The sequence below is a fragment of the Chanodichthys erythropterus genome, chromosome 8 (assembly GCF_024489055.1).
Source record: "Chanodichthys erythropterus isolate Z2021 chromosome 8, ASM2448905v1, whole genome shotgun sequence".
In the NCBI taxonomy this organism is placed as follows: Eukaryota; Metazoa; Chordata; class Actinopteri; order Cypriniformes; family Xenocyprididae; genus Chanodichthys; species Chanodichthys erythropterus.
Window position 1 is genome coordinate 19,829,223 of NC_090228.1, and position 21,286 is coordinate 19,850,508.

The 21,286-nt window shown below is 44.0% G+C and overlaps 1 protein-coding gene across 1 annotated transcript in view; it reads left to right on the forward strand.

Annotated features, from left to right (window-relative positions):
- The window catches only part of LOC137023965 (thyrotropin-releasing hormone-degrading ectoenzyme-like), a 190,518-nt gene that overhangs the window by 129,573 nt on the left and 39,659 nt on the right, over positions 1 to 21,286 (forward strand). The window contains exons 8-9 of the mRNA XM_067391096.1: positions 10,091 to 10,156; positions 17,358 to 17,545. Coding sequence (XP_067247197.1) covers positions 10,091 to 10,156; positions 17,358 to 17,545 — 254 coding nt within the window. The remainder of the gene's footprint in view (positions 1 to 10,090; positions 10,157 to 17,357; positions 17,546 to 21,286) is intronic.

A 21,286-nucleotide genomic window follows, 5' to 3' on the forward strand; every position in this document is an offset into this window, starting at 1 on the left:
ATATTTTTATATGCTATGTATTATTTAGTCTTATTAGAGCATCGCTCAGTCTGTGTAGATAGTTGAAAGCTGTTATTTCTGAAAGCTGATTTCACTGTATGCGTGTTTTTCTCTTTTTCCTGTCTCTCTATAAGAGCTTTTGGTCACTAAACAGTGGTGGGTAGCAAAACAGTCATTAAAATACACACTTTTAAGTCAAGCAGACTGGAAAATGTCAACACAAACATCAAATGGCTCTTGGTGGTCCCTCGCTGCTATGCAAATGTATGCAAATGAGCAGAGTAGGTATTTCATACTACAAAAAAACTTCATTCAGTAGGCAATTTCTACCTGCTGAATGCAGGGACAATGGTCAAATATACAAGTTGGCATCTTTATACAATCACAAAAAAGCCACATTTAAGGCACAAGTTCAGTCTTATATTAGATAACGTCTCGGTTACAAAGGTAACCCTCGTTCCCTGAAGGAGGGAACGGAGACGTACGTCGGACAGACCGACGAATAGGAATCTCGCTAGAGAGGCCAATCTACTTCGAGTGTAACTAAACGAGCCAATGCACATTGGCATGCAATCATATGCATCAGCTGCTCGCCTCGCAGCGCGGGTATATAATGAGCAGCAGGTGCGTTGCATCTTCAGGTTTTCGCTGAGGAGCCGAACCGGATAGGCGGCAGCATCAGCGGGGTACAGCGACTGTGGCGACGGGACGTACGTCTCCGTTCCCTCCTTCAGGGAACGAGGGTTACCTTTGTAACCGAGACGTTCCCATTCAGTCGGTCACGTTCGACGTACGTCGGACAGACCGACGAATAGGAATCCCTACCAAAGCGCCACAGGAGCTGCCCCCTTCCAGCGCTCTGTTGCAAGCCACCTGAACCCCCTTGCCTGAGGATGGTGGGACAGGGCTAACACAGAGAGAGTCGATCACTGCTGTTCCCCAAAACCCATTCAGTGAGACTATTGGATAACGCTGGGAAAGCGTACCCTTCGCTGGGAAAGGAACGCTGCGGAAGCCACATCCTTCCCCGAAGGAGTTATGTGGAGAAGTACATATGGACTAACCCTGTAGGGCTGTGCTACATATGGAAGAGCTGGGGTGACTCCAACCCGATGAAGGGTAGGTTCTCCCAGAGGGAAAGACACGGGCTTCGTTTAGGAGCAACCGTGGAACCAACCATATGGGATCCCCGTAGGGTCACACATATGGAACCCAGCCTAAACCCGGTTCTCAAGGATACAACGGAGTATAGGCCTGGCGCCAGACGCTCCGCCACGTCGGCTGCCGAAGGGATATTGGAGGACTCGACAGGGTCTGCCTTGTAGGGACTCTCTGGAGAAAAGAAGCGCATGTAGCGCAGCAAGCCGACACTAAGCCGGGGCCTCTCCGTGCCTCTGACCTGTGGCGAGAACATGGGAGGAGACCGGCTCGACACGAAGGCTATAGTATCTAGCGAACGTGTTAGGTGTCGCCCAGCCCGCAGCTCTACAAATGTCTGTCAGCGAGGCGCCACGAGCCAGCGCCCAGGAGGATGCGACACCTCTCGTGGAGTGAGCATGCAACCTGAGCGGGCAGGGCACACCCTGAGCTTGGTAAGCCAGGGCGATGGCATCCACTATCCAGTGGGCCATCCTCTGCTTGGAGACAGCCTTTCCCTTCTGCTGGCCTCCATAACAGACAAGAGCTGGTCTGAGGTCCTGAGGCTTTAGGTTCTGTCTATGTACAGTCGCAAAGCGCGGACTGGACAGAGTAAAGCCAGGGCTGGGTCTGCCTCCTCCGAGGGCAGCGCTTGCAGGCTCACCACCTGGTCCCTGAAGGGAGTGGTAGGAACCTTGGGCACATAGCCAGGCCGGGGTCTTAGTACCACGTGGCTATCACCCGGCCCGAACTCCAGGCACGATTCGTCGACCGAAAATGACTGCAGGTCCCCTACCCTCTTGATGGAGTCCAATGCCACCAGCAGCAAAGTCTTCATAGACAGAATCTTTAAGTCTGCTGACAGCAAAGGCTCAAAGGGAGCAATCTGAAGTGCTCTCAGCACCAGAGTGAGGTCCCAAGAGGGTATGGAGAGGGGACGAGAAGGATTTAACCGTCTCGCCCCCTAAGGAACCTGATGACCAGGACGTGCTGACCAACAGATTTGCCATCTAAGTGGTCGTGGTAAGCGGATATAGCAGCAGTATGGACTTTTGAGGGTGGAGGGGGACAGCCTACACTCCAACCCTACTGCAAGAAGGAAAGCACGACTCTGATCGAGCATCTTCGGGGGTCTTCCCGGCGAGAAGGGCACCACTCGACGAACAGGTTCCACTTTGGAGGCGTAAGCACGTCTCGTAGACAGTGCACGTGCCGAAGTGATGGTGTTAAGTACCTCAGGGGGTAAGTCACCTAGAACCTCCGCATCCCGTCCAAGGGACCAGACATGGAGTTTCCAGAGGTCTGGACGCGGGTGCCAAAGAGTGCCCAGTCTCTGAGAAAGAAGGTCTTTCCTCAGAGGGATGGGCCAGGGAGGGGCTGTCGCGAGGAGTGAGAGTTCTGGGAACCAGGTCCGGTTGGGCCAGTAAGGCGCAACTAACAAGACCTGCTCCTCGTCCTCCCTGACTTTGCACAGGGTCTGTGCAAGTAGGCTCACTGGGGGAAACGCATATTTGCGCAGGCCCCGGGGCCAGCTGTGAGCCAGTGCATCTGTCCCGAGTGTCCCCTCGGTCAGAGAGTAAAACACTTGGCAGTGGGAGGTTTCTGGTGAGGCAAACAGGTCTACCTGAGCCTTTCCGAATTCTCTCCAGATCAGCTGAACCACCTGGGGGTGGAGTCGCCACTCTCCTGGCAGCGCAGCTCATGATAGCTCGTCGGCCACACGGTTGAGCACACCGGAGACATGAATGGCGCGAAGCGACCTCAGATGCTTCCGACTCCACAGGAGGAGATGGCGGGCGAGTTGTGACATGCGACGGGAGCGTAGACCACCTTGACGGTTGATGTTCGCAACGGTCGCAGTGTTGTCCATACGGACCAGTACATGCTTGCCCTGAAGCAGGCCTTTGAGGCGGCTCAGAGCAAGGCGTACTGCCAGCAACTCGAGGCAATTGATGTGCCAATGCAGATGGGGTCCCGTCCAAACCCCTGAGACTGCATGCCCGTATTACGTGGCACCCCAGCCGGTGGCAGAAGCATCTGTGAACACCACAGCATGCCGGGACACCTGTTCTAGGGGCACTCCTGCCTGAAGAAACAAGGGGTCCGACCACGGACTGAAGGTTCGGCGGCACTCCTGAGTGATTGGCACCCGGAATGTGCCGCGCTGCCACGCCCATCTCGGGACTCGGCCGTGAAGCCAGTGCTGAAGCGGTCTCATATGAAGCAGACCGAGCGGTGTTACAGCCGCAGCAGCCGCCATATGCCCCAGGAGCCTCTGAAAGAACTTCAGCCTCTTGGGTCAGTGGCGGAACAGAAACAAACCCAATAAAGGATTTACCACCTGGCCCTCCTCCAGGGGTGGAAGAGCAGCCCCACCCATCTCTGGGTCGCCCGTCTCAGGGGTGATTCTCACCAACCAGTTAAACAGCTGCAGAGACGGGAGGCGTCATCTCCCCGCAATGGATACAGCAGAGCCTGCTGGGCCGGAGTTTCTTGCAGGGGACGACACCCTTGGCGACGAGCAGACTGAGGGGCGGCCCAAGAGGAACTCAATGGTTTGTCATGGGAAGCTCCCCTATCCGCAACTAACTGAGGAGAACCGCTGGGCTCAGTCCTCGACAGTGTCACCGAAAGGCCACCTCGTAAGATGGGAGCATTGAGAAAGCATTTAGCTTGACAACCTCTCACACCTCACAAGGTAAGCCAGGGGGCACTTCTGGACCACGGAGGTGGACATCGTCTGGCTGAGGGCCTGCGCCGTGACTTTGATCACGGTTAGTCAACAAGCGCAGCTCAACCCCAGCACAGAACTACCCTCCTGCAAAAAGAGTGCCTTGGCCTCACATGCAGGGTGGGTGTGGTCTGTGTACAGCCACCCCATCCAAGAGGGTAGTGAGAGAGGAAAAACTTATGCAGATTGGCACCTTTGGCATTCCATATTTATGGCACCAATATACCCCCATACTGCCAAGTTTTCCATGCACATCTGGAAGACCCAGGAAAGCATGGCTGTAAACTCTGAATCTGAGTCAGCATAAGCACACACCATTACAGTGGGCAGCGTCACCCTAATTTCCAGAGCATAACAGCACTCTCTCCGATGCTGCAATCGACGTCTGTCCCTCAGCTGGAGCTCTGAATGAAATGCTAGGTTCCCCTATGAAAAGGACCAGCAATTCAATCCAGAAACTGCACAGCTTGCAATGCGCTAGAGAGGGAGGGGCCCTAGGGGGTTGGTTCCCCGAAGGAACCCGTCAACCTCATGTCACCCAAGCCATATCAGCAAAGTAGACCTCTTCTGGTGCACCAGAGAGGGCGCTACAATGGAGATTACGCAAGGGAACCGCGCATCTAGAGCGCCGAGCGAGCGCTGGGTTGCCGTGACAACCCGCGCTGCAGCCCGGCAGCTCGACGGCACACGACACGCAGAGGAGCGAGAGGTTTGCTCTCGCTGATCTCCGCGGTCTCCCAGAGTGTCGGGCAGAGCCGCGGCTGTGCTTTTACACACAAGCGGCAGCTGGCCAACAACAGAGGGGACTCAAGCTTCCCGGAGAAAGAAGAGTCACGACCGGCGTGTCGACGTGATCATGTTCTCATATGAAAACATGAACACCCACGAACATAATTTCAGCACGCGCCCAGACATGCGAAACTGTGATCGTGGCCGTCAGTGAGGACAGGAACGATCGCATCCAGAAACACAAGTAAGATGTCGTCTTTAAAAAGACGCGAATCTACTTGTGTAAGCTCTTTCAGGGACTTTACTCTTTTAGAAGTGCTGAAGCACGCAGGGGAACGGCCACCGCAACACAGACAGGGATTGTGTGCAGCCTGTCATGTGCTTTCTCTCTCTTTGAAGGCGCTCACTTTTACCAGCCGTAAAAACGGCTTTTCAGCGCTCAAAAGCGCACCGTACCGGCCGTGAGAACAGCCTTCTGACGCTGTCAAACAGCTATTTGCTCAAAAACGGCAAACGAAACAGAAAAAGAGAGGACGTCGACCCCGCTGCTGTGCTGTTCGCCCGCACTCGGAAAAAAAGAGAAGTTCAACCAAAAGCTTGACTCGTCTTCTAGCAGACACTCGCTTGTAGAGAACAGGAACATACACCGTTCGGCTCCGAAGCGAAAAGCTGAAGATGCAACGCACCTGCTGCTCATTATATACCCGCGCTGCGAGGCGAGCAGCTGATGCATATGATTGCATGCCAATGTGCATTGGCTCGTTTAGTTACACTCGAAGTAGATTGGCCTCTCTAGCGAGATTCCTATTCGTCGGTCTGTCCGACGTACGTCGAACGTGACCGACTGAATGGGAACCATAAATACATTATGTACATATTTCAATATAATTATATTCATTTTACATGACAAAAGTTTTATATTAAAATAAAAATATTATTCTCACTATGTAATAGCATTTTTTTGTTTCAAGTTATGAATCAAAAATTGCTTCAACAAATGGTATGATTATGCAGTTTTCCACGTATTTTATTCTTTTAAATCAATAAATTCAAACTGTCTTCTATATAATTAGAGATATTTAGAGTATGTATTCACACACACACACACACACACACACACACACACACACACACACACACGTTTGTTTTTGTGAACTGTGGGGACTTTCCATAGGCCGCAATACATTTTATACTGTACAAACCATACTTTCTATCCCCCTACCCTACCCCTAACCCTAAACCTAACATCACAGGAAACTGTGCACATCTTTATTTTCTCACAAAAACATCATTTAGTATTTTTATTAATTAATTTACATTGTGGGGACCGGTGGCTGGTCCCCACGATGTAGGTGAACTCAGGTTTATATTACATCGTGGGGACATTTGGTCCCCACAATGTAATATAAACAAACTCACACACACACACACACACACACACACACACACACACACACACACACACACACACACACACACACACACACACACACACACACACACACACACATGTTTGTTTTTGTGAATTGTGGGGACTTTCCATAGACTTCAATGCATTTTACACTGAACAAACTGTACATTCTATCCCCCTACCCTGCCCCTACCCCTAAACCTAACCCTCACAGGAAACTGTGCAAACTTTTACTTTTTCACAAAAACTCATTCTATATGATTTATAAACCCATTTACATTGTGGGGACCGCTGGCTGGTCCCCACGATGTAGGTGAACTCAGGTTTATATTACATCATGGGGACATTTGGTCCCCACAATGTAATATAAACAAAAGCACACACACACACACACACACACACACACACACACACACACACACACACACACACACACACACACACACACACACACACACACATTACTCATTGGCATCTGACTGACTGACTGACGTGGCAACTAGATTTATTTTTACTCTTGCTGTGGCCGTCAGCAGAACACTTCAGTGTCAAAATAATGACAACACACTGTGACGGCCCTATCAGAGGAGAGATTGGGCCACATGGTCATTTTGCTTCAGGGCGATAACTCTACTGGTGGAGGAGAAAGAGAGAAAGAGTAATTGCACTGGTTTAAAACAGATTCATCAGGGTGGTAACATGAATCTGGTTCAGCTCCAGACTCAAATCCCAGACTCTCTGAGAGCTCAGCAGAGCATGTAGAGAGATGGCGGCCAGCTGGATTGGGTCACACTTTCAGGATCCCAATGCAATTTGCTCAAACCTCTCAGCATGAAGCCTGTCCACATTTCAACAAGTGCCCATTTTGATTTGATTCATGAAGCAAAGGCTAAAATAATTACCTTATTAAAGGAATAGTTCACTCCAAAATAATAACCCTGCCATCATCTGCTCAAAGCCAGTAGTATTGAGTGCAGTGAGTGCTGGCATTTAACTGTGGAAATCTGCCTTGTTTTGTTCTTTTCATCACAGAAAGCTATATATAGTTATATAGTACAGAAGTTCATATATATATATATTTGTATGGACTACTATTATTTATTTATTTGTGGTACTTATTTGTATTTTTGAAGCTTGTCATCCACTAATTATTGTGTATTTGTGATGTAAAAAGAGCAGCCTGGGCTGGATTTCCCGATAACGTTGTCTCTAAGCGCGCTACGAAGACTCTAAAGGTTGACCTTAACTGAAGATATACCGTTTCTGTTCCCTGAACTATCCCTTAGGAGGTTGCTTAAGGTATATCTTCTTAAGTGTGACGTGACCAGATGCTGTGCATGGCGGCGGAGCTGAATTGTTTGATATCGATGGCTTGAGAATCAATAATTCACTCTATACAGGGGCTGCTTCACTGCATTATGTGAGAAATGTTCTTTATAAAAAGAAGCTCTTCAGAAGTAGAAATTGCATTTATCAGGACTAAAAGTAATCCAAATTGCAAACTAAATCTATATTGTAAATATTCTGGGGGCGCAGAGCCCTCATCAGCCTGACTTTAAGGCGAACGTTATTTTAGAACAAAGTCTTAATTCCTTGGAGACGCGTCATGCAGCTGACAGACATGTAGGTATCGCGTTTATATCTTTTAAAAAAATTTTTATTCAAAATATTCACAAACTTGTTAACTATAGCCTATCATGAATTTTATGATGTACTCCGATTGTAAAATATGTGGAAGTGAATATGTTTTGTCACACGATGAGTTTGCACGGCAAATCAGAGCTGTCGGATTTACGAAATCTTCCCCGAAATACATAAAAGTATGTGGCCGGAGAACTGGTAGAAGATTAAAGTAAATTTTTATTGTTTCATACACAATGTGTATCTGATATGAATAAAACACTTCATCAAATTATATAATTGAAAAGGTTATTGTTGCAGCTTCCGTAAACATCATTGTATGGAATTTAATGAACTATAAATGTCTTTTTTTATGCAGTAGCCTACTTAATTCAAATGTGTAATGTATTTAAAGGTGATACAGAGGATCTTTTCATCGACTGAGAAACCAAAGACTGTTACTGAGTTTTTGAAATGAGCGCATGCGTAAGAACAACCCCCCTCCTTCAAAGGAACGCCTCCCAAAACTCGTAAACACTCGTATTGGAACACGAGTGTTTACCACCGGCATTCGCTGTGTCGTGACTTTATGTCGGACTCACCGCAGGTAACTCATAATCTGCAGTTGTTATTCCTGTCTCCTGACAAAAACATTGCATGCGCCGCCTGTGGAGTGTGGGAAATTACTGGAGCGCGCATCCGCACTCGTCTCTCACAAGGAACGTCACGGCAGTGATTGACAAGCCAGAGGGCCAATCGTTTACGCGATGATCGCGTAAGCGATTGGCTGATGTTTTTAAGGCCCTACCTCGTGCACAGATGATGAATATTAATATTATTCCTTTCAGTGCACCTAATAAATAGTCTTTTATCAGTTAGTAAAGACAGTTTCAAGTAATATTGCAAAAATGTATAAAACAAAACATCCTCTTTAGCACCTTTAAATGTCTGAAACCTAAAATAAACCTGATGAGGTTAAAAACATCGAATAGTTGTGGTAAAGAACAGCGGTAAAGAACATTTGAATTTAGAAGTGAATCTTTGCATTTTATTTTTTGTCATTATCCTAATCGAACACTAGGTGTATTACAGCTTCAGGATTATATTCGTATAGACTGTCAGTAGTGATAAGGTAGCTAAGAGTGGTCCAGACCAACCTTACGAAAGTATGACTTACAGAAGGTATACTTAACTAAGAACGTTTCAGGAAACATGTATTAACGTTAAGGTACAGCTTAAGGTATAATTTAAGAATGATGTAGAGTTAAGAAGGTAAGCCCAGGACAATATCTCCATTTGTATTCATAAGTTTTGAGAGAATTATTCCTTTAAAACACATATGAAGGAAGTGTACTCTAACCAGTCTATTGTGCCCTAGAATTAACAGAAAACATGCTGTTTTTTGTCAGCATGTTTTCTTGACTCCAGCAACAGGAAGAGGATTACAGTTGACGGGTTTATCGCTCACGGTCACTCAGGGAAGTGCAGGGGAAAGGCTTCCCACCAGATGTTCTTATCAGATGAATGTAAATGTGCTCTCCAGGATCAGACTCCTTCTTCATGTCGCTCACCACCTGTATGACTGAGACTGCAGGGCAGAACAGACACACTGATAATGTAGCGTTTGCCAGATTAAAGGATGTTCACTTTCAAATACATTTTTTCTGATAATTTACTCGCCCCCATGTCATCCAAGATGTTCATGTCTTTCTTTCTTCAGTTGAAAAGAAATAAAGGTTTTTGATGAAAACATTCCAGGATTATTCTCCTTATAGTGGACTTCAATGACGTCCAAACGGTTGAAGGTCAAAATTACAGATTCAGTGCAGCTTCAAAGGGCTTTAAACGATACCAGACGAGGAATAAGAGTCTTATCTAGCGAATCGATCGGTCATTTTTGAAAAAAAATACAACTGTATATGCTTTATAAACACAAATTATCACCTTTCACGTAATAATAGGTAATAGCTAGTGGTGCATGGGAAGTACCTTGGAGCATCAAGTAAATACAACTATGGTATGGTGTGTGAATATGATTACCATATATTGTCAAAGTATTTTAGTTTTTAGTCACTGAATGAATGAATGATTTTTCCCCTCTTATTATTATTTTTTTTCTCAAAACTCAAGGTGTTTATTTCAATATGCATAATTTGACCATCATCTTGAAAGAAACTCCTGTAAAATCATGTTTCTGATTTGTATGTTACTCATTCTGTGACTCGCTGATGCAGCATCAACTTGAACAACATAATCAGCCTCTAATTGGCCTCCTTATGGTCCTCCTTGAACTGACAGCCAATCACACCCAAACATCTGCTGCTAATTTACATATGTTCAGCTTGAATTGAGCAGATTAGTAATGTTATTGTTTGGGCTTATTTGGTTTCCCAAGTTGACCGTTCCTGTCTGAGTCCATTTTATTTCTCTTCCAATATTGATCTGTCTCTGTCTGTTTGCAGGATTACTTGATGACGCACATGTATGGGAACGCGGCGAGAGATGACTTGTGGAACAAATTCTCTGAGGTAAGATCTTAAGCATCTTCTGGGCGTGAGACCTCCATCCATGAGCAGGAATCATTGCTGGGGTCAGTGAGTGGCGAGCTGACGAGTGAAATTGTTTGTGTTCAACCTACTTAAATTCACCCAGTGCGTCTCCTGCAGGCAGGTGCTCAGAGATTCATGTAGGTCAGAGGCCATTATATAACTTCACATCATCAGCGGTGCACAAATTCATGCCAATACACCACCTACTCACATCAACGCATGAGGGTTTTATGGAAATGCCACATGGGAAGGAGTTTGATGCGCAAGCTGGGTTGTGTTTGATAGTCTTGCTTTTACACTTGAGGTTTCACTTAAAGGAGACCTATTATGCTCCTTTTTACAAGATGTAATATAAGTCTCTTGTGTCCCCAAAATGTGTCTGAAGTTTCAGCTCAAAATACTCCACAGATAACTTATTATAGCATGTCCAATTTGCCCCTATTTGGGTGTGAGCAAAAACATGCCATTTCTGTGTGTGTACTTTTTAAAGCTGCTGCTCCCCGCCCCCTTTCCAGAAGAGGGCAGAGACTTTACAGCTCATGCTTCGGATTCTCTGCCAACAACAAAACTGGAGAATCTCACTTAGCCAAAATTGTCAGTAGCGGTGTTCAGCCTCATATGTTCGAACCGGAGTCAGTCACAGATGGAGAGACTCAGGAAAAAGTTACAACTTTTAGAATGCATTTGGACATTTCTGAATGGCTAGTTGATGAATGTGATGTCACAGTAGGAGGAAATTTTATCATTATAGGCTGGTTATTTACACACACTGTGGACACACAACAGTGTTCAGTGAATTTTGCGTAATATGTGCCCTTTAAAATGAAAACGTTTTCCAAAGGGGAGGGTCACATATTGATCTAGAAATCTGATCGCTGTAACCTGCTAAATGCAAATGTTCACAGATACTGATAATGAAGTCTTGCTGCTGCTGATTCTGGTGGTTTTAATTAACTTATAAATTACATGAGTCTTATCAGAACCGATTAGTGAAGTGTCACATAATTGCTGACAAGCCTGATGAGTCTCTCAGATTAAACATGAGCATCTACCCTTCAGCTCAGGTGTAGCCGAGAATAACCCAAGAAAAATCTAAAAATGATCTATTGCTGAAGGAAAGTTGACCTATTTAGGTGCGTTACTCGGGCATCAAAAATACAGTTTTATTGGGTGTGGCATGACTGCCCCCCTCCTGACAAAAACAATTTTTAGTACCACAAAGGTTTAGCAACCACATAGTTACTGTTGGACTTCATTTCCCATAATTCCTTCAGTTTAGCATTGCAGCTTTAGTTGCTCTGTAACTAATACAAAGCTCCTATATTAAATGACAATAAAACCTGTTTGATAAAACAATTTATTTATTATTATCACACACATGCAAAAAAATAAATAAAAAATGCTAGCATTGCCATTTTGTTTCTTATATGCAATTTTCATATTGACAGAGGTATCAAGTAAGGATATCCTACATCTAAATGATTAGGTGCAGCTTCAGATGTAATTGCTAAGATAACAATATAAATTAAAGGGTCTGTTTTAGCCTGGTTGTTCACACCCCTGAGCTGCAAAAACTCTGTTAAAACGGGCGTGTAAAGCTCTGGAAAAGTGGGAGTGTAGAGGGGGGAAAGAGGGGAGAGAACAACATGAAGCACAGACATAGAACACACTCATTATACAGAATAATGAATATTAATATATGAGCATGGAGAAAATGTCAGCAAACTCCCAAACAAGGGAGAAATGTGAAAGTATATTTAATAATAACTTTGATTACGTTTACGAGCACTGTAGTCTCAAAATCAGTCTTTGTCTATTCGAATAATCGTGTTGTCGCGTTCAGATAGGCTACACCACTGTATCAGTGTCCAGTTTGCACATATAATTCATTTGAAGAAGACTTGATGAAATATGTGTGCATAACTACACCGTGCTGGTTAATGTTTGGTGCAGGAGAATGTGTGAAATAAAAACTTTAAACACGGATACTTTATTCTGTATGAGCTATGTTCCACGTGGCTAGTGTTGTTAAACTCATCGCGGAGCTCCGCGCTGAAACCGATCATATGCGCGCTACGTGTCTATATCAGTCGTATCTTGCATGTGTTCGTATTCAAACTCCAGTTCTGACCGCATCGCGAGCAAAATACAAACAACACACGTGCTGTGCTGAAGGAAATGGCTCGCGTGTTTGAACGCAGCTAGAGCAGGCAGAGGTGAATGAACAGCACTTTTGTGACATTTGAATTCTCTGCTGTAATGCGATCTCATGTGAACATATTTTCCATTTGTGCTGGTAGATTACAGCAAAACAATCTACATGCACACAAACCTCTGCTCTGGTTTGACCATGCCCATACTTGGGCCGAAAGTACACGATTATGTCAGATTTTGTGACGTTGCTCCGACTCCGCTTTTCAAACCGGAAGACAGAAATCGCTCTGAAAAATGCAAAAATAACTATTTTTCACTTATGAATAACATTAATGAGTACCTTTAGTGTTTTCAATGATGTGCAGCCTATACATATCTGTTTACATCTCAAAAAAAGTGTTTTGGGGTTTCATGACCCTTTAAAGCTACGAGCAGCGATGAAAGGGCCCTCACACCCGGGGCCACAGCCACCCAGGGGCCTTAGGAAAACAGTGAACAGTGGCCAACATGCGTTTTAGCATATAAATATAGGAGAAATATGGCAAAGTCATCTTAATGTGCAACATTTCCTGCTACCAGAAGGTGACGCTTTGACTATAACTTCAGGCCATGACTATTATTAAACATATGAATTTTGGGAGCAGTTCAGACATTGTATGCCTGAGTTACAACAACTTCCTGTTTCATGGCGTTAATCACATACATTAGCACTTAGCCAAATGTTGCATGATTTAACATGTTTCTAGCATGTTTGGTACTTTGTGGCATATTGAAATGTGTTTCTGGGAGTGAATTACAGTGTAAAGCATGCCATTTCCTTTTTCCATTGGGTGGCGCTATGACTAACTGAATACTGGCATGTGGATGTCTTCAGGCCAGGACTCTTATCAAACGTGTGAAGTTTGGGGTAGATCAGACATTTTATTCCTGAGTTACACCAACTTCCTGTTTCATGGCGAAACATCGAACTTTGTCAGGCCGACGCGGACACGCCCTTCAGCGAAAACTCAAGATCTCCGCAATTTAACTTCGCAAAGGCCTTTAGATTAGACTGACCAAATATGATGTTTACCTGATAAAATCTCTAGGAGGTGTTCGTGAAAGTACAACGTCTGGAAATGGCAAAAACTGCAAAAGATTTACAGAGAAAATTCAAATTATCTCACTTCCTATTGGGTTTTCCGATTTTGCACCCAGTGACTTTTTTGTAGGTACTGGGCTGTTACATCGGTCTACCGAATTTCGTACTTGTATGAAAAACGTAGCGCAAAGGGCGTTTAATTGAAATTTTTTAGGTGGTGCTATTGAGCCATTTTGCCACACCTAATTCTGAAACCCATATGAAGAGGGCGGGCGAGAGCTGTGAGGGAACGGCACTAGGCCAGTGACGCGAGAGATAATGAGCTCCACCTGCGAGGCGCACCGGCCTTGAGTCTCTCATGGAGGAGTGAAGGACGAGAGAGGACCAGGCCTGGACTTTATTTTATGTTTTATTATGTTTGTGTGGCCGGCAGACATCCGCGAGGGTCTGCCGGCATTACTATCATTTTGTATTTGTTTATTTTGAATGAAAGTTTTGTTGAATGTTCACCGGTTCCCGCCTCCTTCTTCCCGTATCTACGAACTGTGTTACACCATATCAGATGTAAATTTTCACCACTTCTGACGCATATGCAGAGTTTTCAAGCATGTATAGGCCCTCAAAAATGCGATTTGTTTCGGAGAAGAAGAAGAATTGACCTTGCACCATCTGTGCTCGGGCCCTAATTAAGGCTAGATGTGCGGTGCTACATGATGCTAATATGTTAACTCACCTGTGCAGTGCAGTTGTAAATACAGAGTTAATATAAAAACTTAACTATCTAATATGTAAGATTTCAGCTTTTTAAGAGGACATAAAAAAGTTTAAGACACCGAGAGCAATGGGAACTGCTGGCCATTGTTAGGAAATATCGTAGCCAACATCCATAATCACAGTGAAGTCTAGCGTTGGGTTCAAGTTATCAGAGCAGATATGCACTTTTAACGTCAGATGACTCTCAGCAAGTCCTCTCAGTACTCATCTCACAAAGTGTCATGACTTTAATGAGATTACTTTCAAGCGTAATCTTGAGGTTATTATAGTTTGTAATGGAACAGCAGGACATTTAGCAGCTATCAGCACCGTATGAAGCGGTTTGTCATTCACATCACTCTCCTAAATGCCGGCTGATGGTCGACTGCTTCTTCATTTTCTCTTTCTGCACAGAAAGGATTTAAAGGTGTATTCATGTGAAGGGGCCAAACCAGGACCTCATATCCTCTCAGTGACCGTGTTTGTGAGGCACTGACGAATTTAGCTACGTTAACAGTCCATGACAGCCCATCATCTAATGAATACTGATATGTGCAGTGTTCATTAGCTATTCATGAAATCCAATTTGCTGCAATAATCTGGCAGTGCTTAGCACCCACAAAGCCCTTTGTCATGCTCACGACCCATCGCCGGACCGGCCTTCACTTCCTTTAATTATTTCTATCAGGGCAAAGGTACAGTAGCTTCCTGAAAGGGTCAAACAGAAAATGATTCATAATGTAGGGACATCAGCTGCCTCATCAGCAGAGCCTCTTCTTCTATATTCACATAAACAAACTGAGTCATTGACAGATGTGAGAAGTTGTCTAGTTTCACTTATCATTTTATATAATAGGCTATCCTAGACACTAATCAGTTAAAGTCATCTCATGCAAGCTTAGTTAGTCTCATATTTTAATACTCACAATGGTCATAATAAGTTGCTATAAGCAAGAGTGTCCCAGTTACCCTGGAAAAGGGAAGTTCACATGCTCGACTGATCTGGTCAAGCTGTAGTTTGCAGAATGCAAGAGAGCCTGACAGAGCACTTTGTTTCTGCCCGCCACATTTCTCTTCCAATCCCACGGGTCTCCACATCACACTGACTCTGTACTGCTGCAGCACTGTAGTTCTCCACCGGTTTACAACCAATTTCATACAAAATAACTCCAGTAAACTGCCTCCAGTAAATATGAAATACTTCACCTCTTTAGAATGCGGTGAATGGAGATTATTTGAGATATCTGTGGAGGCAATGACATTTGCTCTGAACCAAGACCTAGCATGTTGCCTCACTGTCCAGCTGAAATGAAACCTCAAAATACTGACTTTACAAAATACTGTCAGTGATACAGAAATACGTTTTATATAGAGCACACGGAAGACTCAACTACTGATTGAATCCAGTAGAGTTGCAACCAGTTCCGCTCGGCCCACTTAGATCAGAACTCAAATCAGCAACAGCCAACAGGAATTTGGGGTAAAGCCTGAAGCCTCAAGCATCAGTCACTAGTATGCCTCTGCTAGGGCAAAGGAGTGAGGTTTATCTGCACAAGCCTCAGATTCACTCACCCCCGAGCCTCATTTGCATCCGGGTCACGCCACCAATGTGAATGGTTTTACTCGCACTGTTCCAAGGAATTCGAACCAGCATCATCTGCCATATGACACAGGCCAGCTAACAACAACCTGGTCTCATGGGAGAGACGTACCAGTGGGCACGTTTTGGCGAAACAAAATTACGCACAGGCGAGTACGTCTCGCCGCAGTTTCCGACAGAAACGAACGCTAGAGGCCGGCAAAACGTCGATTTCACGCACGGTTTGGACGACGGCCGGGGTCGGATTATGGATTCGTAAAGACTCGTTTTGGCATCTACTCGCGCAATATCACGCCGCGGCTTCAAAACGATTCCGACCGGAGTGCCCGATTTGTAAATGAACGTACTTTGGACTCTCCGGCTCTACGCGTTTCGCTTTTTTTGAGCGTGACCAAGCTTGTTCGGTAGCTCAGCCGATACGGAGTCGGACTTAGGGCGAGGAGTCGACACCCCCTGCCTGCATGGGTACGAATCCCGTCGAAAGGCGACTGACGGCAAAAAAAAAAATAAGAGCTCAAAGAGGGATCTAAACGAGCTAAAAAACGGACGCTTCTTAAGTCACGTTTGCTTTTGTTAACATTATCGAGTAGGTTTAGGCGTGGCGTCGGTGGGAAGTTATTTTAAAACGAAACGGAGCACAAATGTCAAATCGAGAACCGCGGCGATTCGTCTAAAAAGCAACGTCATAAAAACGTACCGCATTCACCCTATTATCTGCTCCGGCAAAAAAAACAACAAAGAAAAACACGCTTTTGGCGCTGCTCAGTGGACATTTCAGAGCGAAACTGCAGCGATATGTACTCACTGGTACGTATTTCGCGACTCGCGAAAACGTGCCCACGGGTACGTTTTCGTCATGAGACCAGGTTGGCTAACAAGGATGTTAAAGACAGCAGTCTCTAGCACACCTCTTGAGGGCAGGGGAGTGAGGTTTACCTGCACAGCCCTTACTAGCTGGCCTCTGTTACACGCACCTCTCCCATCCGGGTCTCGGCACCAATGCAGCTGGTTCCACTTGGCCTGCTAGTTTTCATATAGAAAACTGCCACTTGTCCAGTGTGCTGAGTCATTTTCAAAGAATAAGTAGAAACAGTTTGCAATATATTTCCCCCATGGGCAAAACTCCCTTCTCCTCATTAATGAGCCGTGAGATCCAATTTTATGTTTTACTTCTATAAAATAGGAGGAGAAGCTTCCTCTGAAGAAATCAGACTTATAAATCTAATTCTGCTCCTTTACAAGCATCTCTCTTGTATAAAGAGGTTAGATAACTGGAAATTGCCATGTGATGTTCCTCCATTTGCAGTGTAAAAGAACAATGGATTTTAATTGTGTTTCTATTCACTGAGAGTTTTTAATTAAAAATCCTGGATGGATTTATCCGTTTTAGTTTTGCAAGACAAAAAAAAAACCTGTATCAGTCCAAATATGTGCATAAGAACCTATTAAAAACATCAAATCTGAATTAGTTTATAAATATGTTTCATTTTCATGTTTCATTATCAGACACAATCTATTCTACTCTGAGCTGTTAGATGCCACACATGGTGATCTGTGTATGATGTGTTTTGATATGATGTTTTGTGTCGCAGGCCATGCAGCGGGAGGGAAAGGACATCAACATCACGCAGGTCATGGACCGCTGGACCCTGCAGATGGGCTACCCTGTCGTCACCATCAGCAAGAACGACAGTCTTGACGACAGTGTCTCCGTCTCCCAAGAACACTTTGTCTATGACACGGACGCCAAGATCCAGAATCCTGAGCTGTTCAACAAAAGGTAGTGTGCTATATGTCAAATGCGACAGGTTGTTGCATGAAAATTAAACACCATCTGTAAACTGACCTCTTAATATTGATTTTCCATGAGCTTATACATCAGTGCAGAAAATACACCATAATACGCAGAGGCCTGTATGTTTGCTGAACACTGCAATGCTGAATAATGTAATGATCCCACACTGTAAGTGAATCTCCTCCCAGAATGCTCTGATAGTTTCCTGTGATCAGATCAAGTTCAGAGAGGAAAAGATCCTACAGTTGTTCTGCATCTGAAGAGAAAAATAAACCATTTTGATTAAAAATGAGATCAAACTTTAAGATATTTTGGAAGAAATACAGAAGAATAGACCATCTGGAGATTATAAGCAGAGCTAGACAGCTAAAGACTATCATAGCGCCCCAAAAAAGCATGAAGACCCAAAGGATTTCCTCACTTATCCAAAGGATGTGAACAGTTTACTACTTAGCACGTCTTTAGATGTCTGCCTTTACCACTGCTGTTAAAAGAAACAGCTTAAACCAGCCTAAAATGGTTTGCTGGTTTTCACTGGCCAGCAAACTATTTTACAACACAACACTGTTTGTATGAATTAGATCTCACATCATATTCATACACACAAGCTGTCAAGCTGCTATTAACTGAGCGTTTCATTTATTATTAGCGATTTATGCTAACCCATCACCGTCACTTGCCACATGCTGTTTGGCACCCGTCTGCGTCGTCACAGAAAACTGCGTGTGTCACTGGCAGATAGATTAGTTTAATTTTTTGTTAGAGTGAAATGAATAATTCAGTACTGCCTCTGATCCGTTTTCAAAATCCTCCTTTTGTTTTGGATCAGACACTGTTAGTAGCACAAGAATTGACTTAAGAAATGAATTTTAATGCTGAACTGTCAGTTTGAGTGTGTGTAGTGAGGGTTGTTAAGCAGTATTGCCATTTAGATTGTAGTAATAAAGTTTCTCAAGTTGAGAACAATATCAGTGTCAAACATCTGCAATTTCAGAACATGAGAAAAAAAGTCCTGAGCTTGTAGCTTGTTGCTTGTTTTTTGACTAAAGATGTTTAAAAACTAAATCTATCCATTAGAAATGGGAGAAAATATTAATTCCAGAGAGATTAAAGCATCATTTCTGTCATCATAAACAGAAAATCAAAGGCATTTTGTTTTTGCGCGGCTAGGCTAGCTCTCAACGTGTCATCTGATTTCAGAAATATGAAACATACAGGTAGAAATCTGTTAGTCCGCCTTTTTCCTGAGATCATTTGTTCAGAGCAGACAAAGCCACGGTCTTTTGAACGTCTCCTCCTACATGAACGTGTTTTCTGAGTGCTGCGGTCTTCTGCAGAGGCGTTCAGAAGCAGAGCCTCTCCAGGAATCAATAGCAAAGCTGTGTTGTGAGTAGGGGGCGTCTCTTTCCTGTTTTGCCCCTCAGGCGGGTTTTCAGCTGAGCACTAGACAACCTGCCAGAATGCAGGGGGATTTGGCACCTTTGTAAATGCAGTGTAACACCTCACTTGAGGCTTTAGGCCAGCCTAGCAAAATGTGCTGACAGAAACATTGGCTGCAACAAAAGGAAAACAGAGAAGGTCAGTTTGAATGTATTTCACACTCCTTCTGTGTGTTTCATGTCCACTGCCATCTCATTAAAGTTCATAGAGGGTCCAGAGTCTGTTTGGAGGTGTCCAAATGTCCACAGAAAAATACTTTTTTTTTTTTTCTCCACACTGTACTCAAAACACATGCAGACTTTAATGCTACACTTTGATATTCTCTTGAAGCAGCTCCATAATCTGGCTAGCAAAGAGCCACACACTTGATATGCTAATCCACGTCTTCTTTCAAATTATTACACTTACATTATAGGAATTTTATTTTGGGTTAAATACAGTGTCAGCTCTATTGACATCATATTTGGTCTGTTATTTATTACCACAGTTATTCATTTTGACTTGCCCTTGAGTGGAAGTCTAGCATGCTAGCATTCTAAAAGTTGATAACTAAACATTTTTTGCTTATTTTTATAAAGTTAGGGTTTTGTATAGATCTTGTAGTAGTCAGTCTGGTTATTGTAGTATTGTACAATTGTATTGCAGGTTTTATAGTAGCTAATCTGGGGTACATTTCCCAATGCGAACTATGGTCGCAAGTTCCGTTGTTACCAATAAAGTTCAATGGGACTTACGACCATAGTTGGCAAACAATGCTTTCGGGAAACGCACCCCTGATTGTTAGCTTGTTAGCATATTAGCAATTAGCTTATAGGCCACAGTTTTCCTCTCCATTATAAAACCTCAGTATTAAAGGTAGAGTAGGCAATTTCAGAGAGGCTAGAAAAAACAAGCTAGCTTTGAAAGAATAAGATCCCACCCTCCCTTCAGAGCCACACCTCCTCCACAAGTCATGAACGCGCACAGCCAGAGCAGAGTCTGGTAAGCATCAAGAGACATGGATGAAAATTTTTTGGTCCTGAGACTACCACAAAAGATGTGGTATGTATGTATATTTTGTAATGTTTAGAACACTTCTATTATTGATTGCTGTCAGCATGTGAAGAAGGTTTCAACCAGAATAACAACAAGTGTTTATAAAATAAATTGCCTACCCTACTTTTAATCTAGTAAGATCAAATAAGTCATTAGAAAGTGGCCTTAAGTGTGAATATTAGAGAGAAGTGAAGTTTATAGCTTCAAGTTGTGATGCTGTACTTCAACACACCTCATCTGAAATCATCAAAGGACCATTTGGCACGTCCAAGATATTTTTCAGATGCTGTGCTTATTTTCACAAGTGTAAAAAGTCTGGAGCTGAAACGTTCCTTCATTAACACTCGTATCTTACCTGACTTCTGTTTGGATTTTCACAGTACATATTTTGTGCTGAGGCGATGTCACAGAGAAAATAAACATCTTATTAGCACTTAAATGCACAAATTAATTTTCTCATTGCAGGTTTGACTGTATTGGATAAGTGAAGTGAATTATTATACAGTCCCCAGGTGGATCTGAGCTTTATAGAGTGTAGGTTTATGTGAGGTTGGTTTGTAACTTTGTAACACGTCTTAAAACGTATTTCGTAAAACTGCATAAAAAATATTGCTCAAGTTAGATACTTCAGTCATCCTTGGGGGGAAAATTAGCATTACTGCAATAATTCAAAGCATAAAACACAGAAACAGTATATATACTGCTCAAAAAACTTAAAGGAACACGTTTTAATCAGAGAATAGCATCAAGTTAAACTCCTGGGATATTGATCTGGTCAGTTCAGTAGCAGAGGGGGTTGTTAATCAGTTTCAGCTGCTTTGGTGTTAATGAAATTAACAACAGGTACACTAGATGGGCAAAAATGAGACGACCCCCAAAACAGGAATGGTTTTACAAGTGGAGGCGACTGACATTTTTTCCCTACTCATCTTTTCTGACTGTTACTAGTTTTGCATTTGGCTAGGGTCAGTGTCACTACTGATAGCATGAGGTGATACCTGGACCCTACAGAGGTTGCACAGGCAGTCCAACTCCTCCAGGATGGCACAGCAATACGTGCCATTGCCAGAAGGTTTGCTGCGTCTCCCAGCACAGTCTCAAGAACATGGAGGAGATTCCAGGAGACAAGCAGTTACTCTAGGAGATCTGGAAAGGGCCGTAGAAGGTCCTTAACCCATCAGCAGGACCGGTATCTGCTCCTTTGTGCAAGGAGGAAGAGGATGAGCACTGCCAGAGCCCTACAAAATGACC